General features: G+C 37.2%; 1 protein-coding gene across 11 annotated transcripts in view; it reads left to right on the plus strand.

The window, feature by feature from the left end:
• The window catches only part of ccdc9b (coiled-coil domain containing 9B), a 30,595-nt gene extending 19,004 nt beyond the window's left edge, over window positions 1-11,591 (plus strand). For 10 of the 11 annotated variants that reach the window (XM_077555326.1, XM_077555327.1, XM_077555332.1 and 7 more), the window contains 5 exons: window positions 263-296; window positions 368-908; window positions 2,837-2,919; window positions 11,237-11,351; window positions 11,426-11,591. In XM_077555326.1, coding sequence (XP_077411452.1) covers window positions 263-296; window positions 368-908; window positions 2,837-2,919; window positions 11,237-11,351; window positions 11,426-11,472 — 820 coding nt within the window. In that variant the 3' untranslated portion in view covers window positions 11,473-11,591. Of the gene's footprint in view, window positions 1-262; window positions 297-367; window positions 909-2,836; window positions 2,920-3,259; window positions 4,590-11,236; window positions 11,352-11,425 lie in introns of those variants that run through there. The other variant, XM_077555329.1, reaches the window with a different exon arrangement.
• The last annotated feature ends 1,117 nt before the right edge of the window (window positions 11,592-12,708 follow it).

The raw sequence follows: 12,708 nt of genomic DNA on the forward strand, positions 1-12,708 counted from the left end.
AGACAGTAAATGTACACTTTTTATGTTATTTACAATAACCATTTAATGTAGCAAAAGTTTAATTTCTTCAGTGTTGTCCCATGAAAAATATAATAATATAATAATATCAAATAAAAACTAAATAAATACAAAAATATGGATAAATAAAACGTATTAAAAAAAAAGTCCATAGATCATGCAGCTGCCAATGAAACTACAAATATGCATGCAAAAATACAAACATGAATCCCGCTTATTAATACTTTATCGGTGGCCCTTTTAGATGGGAAGATCAAGAAGAAGGCGGAGATCTACAGGTGAGGTCAACTATTTTAGAAATTTGAGCTCAGAGAAATATCTTAAAGAAACTTTTATGTCTGGTTTTTAGACTCCAGATGCACCATTGGAGGAATTCCTGGAGGAACTTGATGCAATCACAGATGCTGATGCCGAAGAGCGGAGAGATCAGGACTCCAAAACAAAGCTGCCGCTCAGTCCAGATATTTCAAATACGTGTGAGGAAGTGATTGGATCCAAAGGTTCAAACACCTCAAAGCAGGATAAAGAAGACGCCTCATCCTCTCGAGCTTCAGAGAAGAAAGTGCGATTCTCGCAGGAGCTCATCCGGGGGGCTCACACAAAGCAAATCGCAGGCTCTTGGGATTCCGACAACTCTCAATCGAGTCCAACAGGCTTCTTAAAAGCTTCCTCGCAGAAAAAGATCCGCCATAAAGTGCTCCAGCCGCATCTGGGAAGTGCCAAGGATGAAGCGAGTCATTGGCAGCAGCAGGCTTCGGAAAGTGAATGTACTAAAAAAGACATCGGTGCCCCCACAGCGCCCTGTTGCCCCCCTGCTGAAAAGGCCTGCGCTTGTCTACCGGAAAGCTTTGCCCAGCCTGTGGAGCTCACAAAGTGTAACACGAATGCAGGTGGGCTACTCTACACTCACGAGACACAACATTAGGTTCACCCGCAAAAGCTATTGACGTGCGTCAATGATGAACAGTATCTGATAGCTAATTGCATCACAATGAGTTGAATCTTGGGAGAATATAAAACAGATACAATAAGATGGTTTGTTTCCACAAACGGATCGCGTTTGACCTGACACTTCATTAGGTACACCTTGCAAAGGAATAGCTCATTTTTTCTCATAAGAATCGCGATTCTCATTTAGTACGATTCAGAATCGATTTTAAATGTCCCAAAATCGATTTTATTTGAATTGTTTTATAGTGTCTTGCTTTTGTCTGTGTGTGCCTTTATTTGGAGCGCTGTTCATGTTGTACCCGGTTTGGCCACTAAGGGCCAGTGTGGTTCCACACGGTCTAATACACTGTTAAGTTGTAGCCACATTAGAGAGTACAAGGAAAAAGTCACGATCAAGTTATTCCAATAAAAGTTGTTTTTTTTGCAGTGTGGAGTCGAGTGATAAAAGTGCCGCGAGTAGCTCGCTAATTAGCGTTAGCTAATCTATAGATTGAAGCAAAAATCATTGTCAATCAAATCATTTTGAAGCAAAAATCGTTCTTAATCAAAAATCGATTCTGAATCGAATCGCAGACCCAAAAATCGGCGCAGAGAAAGCACATTTGTGTATGTGTGTGTGTAAAATATAGAGAGACTTTATTTCAATGTCATTCACTCTACATCCTACAACTACCACAGGGCTGCAGACTCCCCCTAAATGGTGGCATATTGCCCCTAAAAAAAATTTCATCGAGTCAGGCATTTGCAACCAGTAAATTTACAGATTTTATTCGTGAAGTTAGTCATGAATATTTTTTATTGTTGACAAACTCCTGCTAAGTTTTCTACTAGAGCCCCTAAAATTTGGGGCTCCTGTGTTCCTAGTAGAGCCTGGACTTGTACAATAAATGCATGAAAATCCTCATATTGATTTTTTGAGATCGAAGTGTACTGTATATGCTAACACAGCCTACAGAAAAGTTTTCATTTTTAGTTCAAAATAACTTACTTTAACCGATGTACACCAGCCAATGGCAGAACCCTGGGTGCTTTTTTTTTTGCTTTTGGTAAAGTTTTAAAATCAATCCGTGCCCTGTCAGTTGTAGCAGCTAGCTAGCGCTAAGCTAACCCACTTAATGGTTCCTCTCTCCAGTCCAGCGTCCAAATTTAAAAGCTCCCTTGGTGTTCAAGATTAGAGATAGACCGATATAGTTTTTTCAGGGCCGATACCGATTATTAGCAGTCAAGGATGCCGATAACCATTTCACAAGGGAAAATATTGGCATAAAAAAACAAAAATGGAAACTCCAGCTCTTATTTTTTTATTTTATTTTAAGCATATGTTTATCGAACAACGTTTAGGATTCGTAAAATATTGGAGTTAAAAAAAAATCTTAGTCAATAGATATCTTTGTTTTACAAATTTAACAAAAAGTTTAGGATTCTTCAAGGGGCAGTAGTATGTCTTCAAAAGTAAAAAAACAAAAAACAAAAAAAACATAAGTAAATCGCTCCCTATTGTTTGCTACAGTCAGTAAATAAAGTTTTTTTTTTTCAAAATGTCTGAAGTATTAGCATTTGACTTATTTTAGTTTTGATTTCAAACAAAGACAGAAGGTGCAGAGAGTTCTCAGGGTCAGAAGAATCTAATTTAAATAATGAGTTCCCTGATTATTATTTTTACCTCAAACACTTTTTTAAAATGGCTCTATTATCGACTGAATGATTCTTCAAAATGCCGATATTCGTCAAAATGCTGAATATCGGCGCCGATAACCGGTCTTTTCCTACTCAAGACGTTTTTAAAGGCCAACAGCGTACACTAGATTATGCAAGTTTAGCGACTGACGTGGCCACCAAGTGACCTGACTCTGTTTTCATTTCACAGAAGAAGCTACCGATTCCCGTGTATGCGTCTTGAGCCTGGAATCAGGGGAGTCACACCCGGAGCACTTCAGCTGCAGCGACAAGGTCAGTGTGCGGCAGAAGCAGAGGGCCGGGGGGGAATCGATAGGCGTGTAAATTGACTGATGGCAAGTGCAAACGGATGATGATGTTAAATAGATTGAAGGGGGGGAGACGGCCGGGCCAGCGTGTGAGAACGGCAGCCGTGTGATATCCAATTTCAGTTTAAGTATATTCACCATCCCCCGGGGGCCAGTTGAAGTGCAGCAGCAATAGTCTCATGCAGGCGCTTCATCTCATCCCCTACCGGAATCGACTTCCTTCTTAAATTGTGCACAGCGAGATGTACGGGGTGACTTTTGTGACGAATGGGAAGGTAATCACAGTTTCTGCTCTTTGTTTGCAGGCGAGAGAGCACGGGAAGATTGTTTAACATTTTTTGCGGCTGCAAATACTGAAAGACTCCGATACGGATGTCCAATGAAGGCGTGGCAAGCGTTTCAGAGCACTTTACGAGTACAAACGCATGCGTGGCGACGCATCACTTCCCGTGTGTTAGTGTGCAATACCAATGATTGTTTACATGTGTTGTTGTATGCAGGCTGCATTATGGAGGTTGGCCTTGAAAAGAAACTTGTGACTTAGTCCATTTGTTTTAGTGCCTAATTCTGCCCTAGGGCCAATTTCAATGATGGGGGAAAAAAATCAGCACTTTTCCCACCCAAACAGTGTGAGGAGCTTTTGCGTTAGCAGCTGCTTCCAACATCAGTCGAAGGCCTTATACCCGTTTCATAGACAGTCATTATTAACGACAGATCTTATTTTTTAAGCAATAGAGTTGATTTATAGACGGAACTACTGACATGTATCTGTATGCTTTTGATATGGACAATATAAAACGAGGGCATTTTGCAAGCACTGCTTGGGTGCACATCTTTAAAATGATTGTCTCATGCTGTACATTTGCGCATGGCATATGCATGCCATTATGCACTCTAAAAACAATTGGGTCAAAAGTAACCCAATTATGGGTCAATAATGGACCGATCAACTTCATGGGTCAATTTGATACAAAATTACCCTTTTTTTTTTTTTACCCAAGTAAAGGATTTGACCAATATTTATGAGTTGTTTTACATTAAAAAAACAATTTCTTGACCTAAAGTAAAGGATTGGTCCATTTTTGACCCGTGATTGGGTTATTTTGGACCCAACTGTTTTAAAAGTAAGTGTGTTTACCTGACTTAAACATGTAACGCTCAGCTTGACGCATTGAAATGTTCCCAACTTTCAAATGGAAAATAAACTGTAAAATCCTGTGAATAACAAACACCGACCCCCCAAAAATCACAGTTTAAAAGCTTATTGTCTCTCTCTCTGTTCTTGAGTACAATATGGTCCCCCGATTTGCTGGTTTCGTTTATTATCAGAGTGACTGATATGAATAAAGATTGAAAACATACCAAAAAAGTGTAAATGTTTTCAAATCCAAGTCCAAAACTATCCTCTTTTATAACTTTCATTCAGGTTTTTCACAGTATTTTTAAAATCATGTTTTCGAAAATCTTGTTCTAGCACAGTCATTTTAGTAAGCTATTTTTTTATTATTATTATTATTTTTACGTTGCTTTTAATTCTCTTTAACTTTGTAACTGCTTTTAAATGTTTTACTTTTAAATACAGCATGTAAAGCGTGAATATGAATATTGCGTGAGTGTGAATATTGAGTTATATTGTGTATGAAATGTACTATAAATCGGTTATATATATATATATATATATATACATATATATATATATATATATATATATATATATATATATATATATATATATATATATATATATATATTTGTTTTTCCGACCCATAGGTCCTGGTAAACATCGTGAATTTTTTCTTTTTCTTTTTGTCTATTAATCCCCCTGTATGATACCGTCCCCTTGTTTTTTTTGTTTTTGTTTTTATTAAGTGTTATTGACTGGATTTTCCAGTAAATGTTGATATATAGCCACTAACATAATTGGGTCAAACTATGGTCACTTTCTGGCTACATGAAACGTTTGTATGCACTTGATAAGAAATGGAACTTTGCACATTAGGCTTGACAGCAGGGAAATGAAATACACTGGTCAAACCTTCAAAAGTAAGATTTTTGCACTTAGGGTTTGTTTTGATGCCATTTAAACAGACAGTGCGTGGATAGACAGTTGTCCACTGAGGCCTTGAGGCACATCTGGAAGGGAATCCACTTGAGATGTTGAAAATAAATCAAGCATGTCCATGAGTTGTTTGTCAGTAGTTAAGACACAGACATTCAACCGCAGCTGCCCTTTCACGCTGTTTTCTTTGTCCTTTGTGGGGGGGGGGGGGGAGTCCCATTTGACAAGCATCCTGAGAATGTTGCTGTGTGCCTTGTATTTTGGCTTTATCGAATATAATTGACAGCGTGCATTCATCGACCCAGACTTTCTCTTGTATTTCACGTTTCTTCATGGAAGTGTTTTTTTTTATTTTTATGTGCTTCCATTCAACTGAGAGTCAAAAATCATGATACATGGCCTTATCTTTAGTCCAAATATGATCTTGGTAGAATGCTGTAGTATAGTTAAAAAAAGAAGAAAAAAAAGTTATGTAACCACAAGTACAATTGTTAACTGACACACTGCAGGGTTCTTACGGCTTCAAGTTACTGTGATTATATAAAAAGTCAAAAATCATCAAATTCCAAGCAGAAAATGCATTTAAAGCTTTTGCAACCATAAAAAGACAAAACAAAACAAAAACCCCTCTTAGGTTTTGTTCTAATTTCATCGACGACAGTGTCAATTACCTTTTTTTAATTTTTTTTTATCGTCTTTGGGAGCTTAAGAGTTTAGCAATATTTTTAGCAATTTGTCCGACGTGATTTTGTATTTAGATGTATTTGTAACGCCTCAAAGGGCGCATTAAAAAGATGGTTGTGGCTCCGCAGCTGTGTCCTTCATGTCTGCTCATGTGATTTAAATGCGTGCGCACGCGTGTGATATAAATGAACTGTTTGCAAGGGGACACCAAAAAAACAATAAAGCCTTTCTGTGCTGTAGACTCTCATGAAGACCAATTGTGGTCCTGTAAGTGCAACGCCACAATGAATGAATCTGCTGAGCGAGTTTAATTAGTACCTAAGAAAAATATGACCTTCAGGATCATGGTCACTGCTCCAAATGATGGTATCTTTTTTTTTCTGGAGAGCTCAGTATTGTTCATTTGACATGTCATCATCATTGCTCTCCTTTTTTTCTTTTTTTGGACCAAATGATGGTATCTATCTGCACCTAAATAACGGGTTCTTTCAGTTCTGTAGATTTTGCATAAACCTGCAAATAAACTTAAATACATTTCTTTTTTATTGTACACTTAGAACAGATATAAAATTATTGATTAATCGGGAGTTAACTGGTGAAGTCATGCGATTAATTACGATTAAAAAATTTAATCGCCTGACGCCCCGAATTTTTAACTCATTCACTGCCATTGACGCCTATAGACGTCAAAAATTCATATGAACTTTTTCTATTAGTTTAACATTTTTTTCCACTTTTGTTAACAAGAGTGTGAAAAACTATTTTTTTTATTGTACATTTAAAACAGATATAAAATTTGTGATTAAACGTGAGTTAACTAGTGAAGTCATGTGATTAATTACAATTATTAATTTTAATCGCCTGATGCCCCTAATTTTTAATAATCTTTTATTTATTTTTTGAAATCGTGTCAGGTGATTACATTTTTAATTGTAATTAATTACATGACTTCAATAATTAACTCACGATTAATCACAAATTTTATATCTGCTCTTAATGTACAATAATTTTCTTTTTTATGTTTTCATACTCGTATTAATACAAGTGGAAAAATGTAAAACTAGTAAAAATAGTTCAAATGAATTTTTGACGTCTATAGCCGTCAATGGCAGTGAATGAGTTAATAATCTTTTTTTTAATGAATTTATGGCAGTGAGTGAGTTAAGGAGAGTAGTGATCTATTAAAAGCATTGTTATTGAAAAATAATACAAATCCAGCTATCTTCGCTGCGATCCAGGTGCTTTGGACAAACAAGAATTGCTTTAAAAAAAAGACAAGAATAGCAGAAAATGTGACGGGCATGCATTGAGTCTTCATGCCTATCGACTTTGGCCCTCTGAGACCTCTTTCATGTTGGATTTGATTAATTTCTGATGAGCTCTCTGCAGAGGTACTGAATTGGAAACTGCTCCCTCTTTGCCTTACAGGTGGGCCCTCCCTTGTGTGCTACTATTTTAATTATCTCCTCCCGTGGCGGTCACCATAGCAGCCTTCTGTCTCTGGGGACAACTCGTTGGCTCGCTGCAAAGCATACACACCTTATTCTCCGTCAATGTCAAGTGTTCTTTTGAAACAACTAAGCAGATTTGCATGCATAGTATCGGAGTGCACGTTGGTGCAAAAGGTAGCCAATAGTTTCCAGGGTATGACGCAATGCACTGCAGTGGGGGTGTTAATATAATGGAAATCAGTCCTGTAGGCTGTTTGAGGACTCGAGTGCAGTGTAGGATTATGTTCGCTCTGCGATCCACAGCACTGAGAAAGCCTGCTTGAGGAAAAAACGTTGTTCAAGGTCAATGAGCGGTGGTCGAGTGAGATGACAACTTATTTGCATCGATGGCTATGTCACTGAAGACGAAAGGTTTTTAAATGACATTCTTTGAAGTAGAAATGATCCCAAAATGTTTCTTTACAATAATACGGTTGGTTCTAGGGAGCCTTACTAGTCTAAACACTGTGTTTGTGGAATATGAGTCGGAGTCAAGCAGCAAAATCCAGCCGTTTTTAGCCATCCAGCGGCGGCCATTTTGTATGACGGCGTATTAGGGCCACGTATAAATATATATATGTTTTAAAGGGCGAGGGCAATATTCTGAGAAAAAAACTCACAAATTTGCCGCTTTATAAACTCGCAAATTGGCAACTTTATAAAGTGGCAGATTTGCGAGAAAACAACCGCAGAAACTTACGAAAAATACACGTAGCGTTGCTACGTAGCGTCTAATGTGAGGATTCGTTGGTGGTTAATGGGACACTGTTTATAAAATAAAAAAGGCCGGACGGAGACGGATTCATTCTTAATTTGAACTCATACACGGCAGCTAGAGAGACAACACTTCCTGATCCCCTATCAGCTGACTAAACACTAACCAATCAGAAGCTAGCATACTTTAGCTAAATGCAAGTGAATGACACATCAACTTAGTTACATGTACAAAAAAAACACCAAAATGTATGAATGTGTAAATAATAATTCTGGAATCATTAATGTACAAGTAAATATTTATTTTAACAAATTCACTTAAATGCTTGATTTTCAGGATGTGGACCTTCGCAAATCATGCTTAACATGATATGGTTATTTACTATCTCCTTTTTTGAAAACCTGACTGAAATATATCGGCACAAACAACCGAGTAGTAGTAGTAGTATTTCTCGTAAGTTTTGGAGTTTTTTATTCTCGTTTATTTGCCACTTTATAATTTCATAGATTTGCCACTTTATAAAGTCGCAAATTTGCTACTTTTTTTCTCTGAATATTGACCCCGCATATTTATACATGACCCAAATACGCTGTCGTATAAAATGACAAAAAGTAGCAAAATGGCCACCCACTGCGATGGATAAAAACTGGTGGATTTTGCTGCTTAACTAATGTTCCACAAACTCAATACTAATCAGAATACCATGTTTAGACTAGTGTGGCTGCATCAAACATATTATTAAAAAGAAAATTTGGGGGTTGACTTCTGTACTGGACACAAATAAGTCCAGAAAAAAGACACAGCTGATTAGCTTAGATTAGCTTGTTTGCCGCTTAGCTAGGTTAGCAAGTGCAACATGGTAATGTTTTTTGTGCTCATAAAAGAAACATGTAAGCTATGCTACACTGTATTTCCTCCTGATATTTGCAACTAATATTGTACATAATTTTCACCGTGCCTGATGATACCAATCTGCAAATAAAATGAAGCGCACACCTGAAAACGACTCGCCTGTTTATTAAGCTGCGGCACAGCTGCAAACCATGCAAGCTAATTTGATTCAAGAGCCACGTTTTACACATGGCGAGGTAACATTTGGAGGCTCTTGAGGTGTTTCATTACAGGCGACGCATGTCACTTAAAGTCTGCGTTGACCATGCCAGAATCTCAAGGCAGACTGACGTCCCCGCAGAGTGTGTGCGTCATCTCCTGACCCAGACAGGATGTAACAATTAGACCTTAGTGGCATCTATGAAACCCGAGCCTAAACAAAATAATTTGGAGCGGTGCAATAAATGTGTTCTGTTGACATACAACTGAATTGCGCACACTGTGTTAGGAATATACTGTAAATAATGTCCCTTAAACATATTTGTCAGGTTGTTCAACAGTTATTACAATAAGGAAAAGACCTTATGAGTGTTATGATTGTAAAAGTTTTTTTTGCCATACATAATGAATTTGTTAGGGAAGTCTTAGTCAACCCCCAAAATGTTTTTACAGTATGTTAAAAATGGTATTCTGATTAACTCATTCACTGCCATTGACGGCGATAGACGTCAAAAATTCATTTGAACTATTTCTATTAGTTAAACATTTTTTCTACTTTTGTTAACAAGAGTAAGAAAATCTATATGTTTTTATTGTACATGTAGAACAGATATAAAATTTGTGATTAATTGTGAGTTAACTAGTGAAGTCATGTGATTAATTACGCTTAAAATTTTTAATCGCCTGGCGCGACTTAAAGATTCTTAAAAATTCGAGGCGATTAAAATTTTTGATTGTAATTAATTGCATGACTTCAAAAGTTAACTCACGATTAATCACACATTCATATCTGTTCTAATAGTACAATTACAAAAAGAGTCTAGGTTTTCATACTCTTGTTAACAAAAGTAGAAAAAATGTTAAACTAATAGAAATAGTTCAAATGATTTTTTTAGGTCTATAACTGTCAATGGCAGTGAATGAGTTAATGTGGAATATAATTTAAGCAGAAATCAAAAAGCAAAAATCCACCCATTTTTTAAATATATTTTTAACCATCTTAGGTGGTGGCCATTTTGCCACTTGCCGACTGAAAATGACAACACAGTTGCACAGGGCTCAGGTAATGACCAATCACAGCTCAGCTTGTGTACGTCACATGACCAAACACAGAAAATCAGTGATTGATCGTTACCTGAGCCCTTAGCAACTGTGATGTCGTTTTCAGTCGACAACAAGTGGCAAAATGAGATGGAGTTTTAAAAAAACAACAACGAGATTTTGCTGCTTAATTAATGTTCCACAAATGCATTATTAATCAGAATGTCATGTTTAGGCTAGCGATGGCGCATAGAACATATTTCTAGCATTCAATGTTTCAAAACAAGAATAAGGAAGTGATTAGTGTCAACTCAACTTTATGAAGCACTTTAAAACAGCCATTGCTGCCTATATTATAAAGTGCTGTACATGGAGTAAAAATCTTTAATTATCATTTTCTCAGAAAATGTCGTTTTGTTGCAACAAAGCAGCTTCATCCACATCAATTTCTTTGGATGTGATTCAGCTTGTTATGCAACTACTTTCTACCTTGTACAGTAAAAGACAGTTTTATTACTCCTGAAAATCCCTTTTGCGGAACTTGATGATTCATTACTGAATCCCTGTTACATATTTCAGATGCATTAGCATTAAAACCTTCAGGCGCTATTAAGATTTTATGCTTGTCTAAATAAAGGCCGTAAAAGCCCGTTTCTACCAAACAACTTTGTTTCCTTTTTTTTGCGCAGTTGTAATGAGCCAAAATAGTTGATCTGTATTGTACCACTTTTAACTATATTATGCAACTATGATTTTGTTCATGCTTTCTAAAAATGAATAAAAGCTACTCAACCAGTTTTAGAGGGAGAAGGGGCGGTTTTGTGTTTTGTAGTTTGCATATCTTTGACTTATTTGACATGACATATTATCACTAACCTCTAATATGACCAATGAGTAATTTCATTTCAGTAAAGGTCATCCTCCTCCCGGGTGAGAGGAGTCAGAAGGTCACAAGTCGTAGCTTTCGGTAATAACTGTCAGCAGCACTGACGACCCCAATCAATCAATAGGTTAGTTATTGCTGCTTTTCATAAATCACAGGCAGCTGCGTGTGGCACTGGAAACACATATGTCACGGTTGCGTTTTAATACAGAAGCCACATATTGACAGGGTTCTCATTATGGCACCTGCAGCACTTTTTTTTTTATTTATATATTTTTTTATATATATATATATATATATATATTTTTTTTTAGCACAAATAATTCTGAATCGTGTGTTGTTGTTTTCCTCCCTGGACAGGACTTCCTGTTTGGCTTTGGGCCCCAACTCAAAGTGGGCATTATTATTTCTAGGGCCCCTGCCAGTCACATGGGATTTGGTCACCGCTTGTCAACACCAACATGGGAAGCAAATGGTTCGTTTCAGAGAGATGGATCAAAAATAGCACCAAGCCGCATTGTGTAATGTGTTCCTCTCTGCTTTATACAGCCGGCGCTCAGATCGATCCGCCTCCCTCACATGCTACTGACGAATAGCGCGGAGCGCTTGCTCTTATTTCCACATCATAGTTGCACACCTGTGACTGTGTGAAGTGGTTCCAGTGGGAGCTGTTGCAACACATCTGTGAAAGGCGGGGAGGCCTTTGACAGTTTACACGCAGGGGTTAATATCACTCTTTAAAAATCTGTGGATCTGGAGTCCTCTTAAACGTCAGGTCGTTTTTTTTAGATTTACTGTTTGAGATGATTTCATGAGCACTTTCGGTATAACTACAGCTGAATGTCACTCAGTTATATGCAAATCTCCATCAACTATCCCTGTAGTATTTTAACTTTTAAAATACAGTAATGATGTAAAAATAGATGAATAATAATAATAATGATATAAAAATAGATACATAATAATAATTAATGATTAATAATAATAATAAATAAATAAATCATGTTTAAACAGGCTGTATGCATAGATAATATTTTCTAATATGTTTGACTTCATTGCGTGATTTAAATGTTACAATTTTATCAGAATCAGATTAATTGTCCAAGAATGTATAAACACACAAGAAATAAGAGCTGGACTGGCACCAAAAAATCGGCATTTTGATTTAGACCGGCCAGCCCGCTGTTTCCGTTTGCTGTTTATATTGTTGATTAATGGTCTCCTGCCTCTTATGGGGTAAAATAGAGGAAAATATTGCATCATATCGGCCTATCGGGCATGTGCCCTGTATGCCAGATGACCAGTTCAGCCCTGCAAGGAATCACAACCCGTCCGAGAAACGTGAAAAATAACGGTGACCAACAGAGGGAGACAGAACGGGAAGCCTGGTGGTTCGCTAATTAGCGCCTTGAGTTTCTTATTTGTATTTCATTCTTTCACATACCACTAAAGTAGTGGTTCTTAACATTGTTGGTAATTCCAAACACTCATCTGTTGTACGCCACTGTGTCCATTTTGCAGCGGCTGTCCGTTTTCTTGTTGCCCTCAGTCTCCTCTCGAATAAAACGCGCAGCAAATACACCAAATCCTTGTCGTCTTCGATTGTTGTTGTCAAATTGTCGTTGATGTTTTTTCTCCCTGTATTTTTGAAGCGGAAAACCAACCGGCCCAATCCAAGGTGTGGAGAGCAAAGAAGAGAAATGGCATATATGGATCCTCTGTACTTACCCAGACTCTCACCAAAATATATTGTTTTCTGTTTTGGCCAGTGTTCGAAAACATTTGTGGAAAGCTGCAACTTAAAAATAGTAAATAATAAAAAAAAATATGTA

This window comes from Vanacampus margaritifer, chromosome 1 (assembly GCF_051991255.1).
Source record: "Vanacampus margaritifer isolate UIUO_Vmar chromosome 1, RoL_Vmar_1.0, whole genome shotgun sequence".
NCBI lineage: Eukaryota > Metazoa > Chordata > Actinopteri > Syngnathiformes > Syngnathidae > Vanacampus > Vanacampus margaritifer.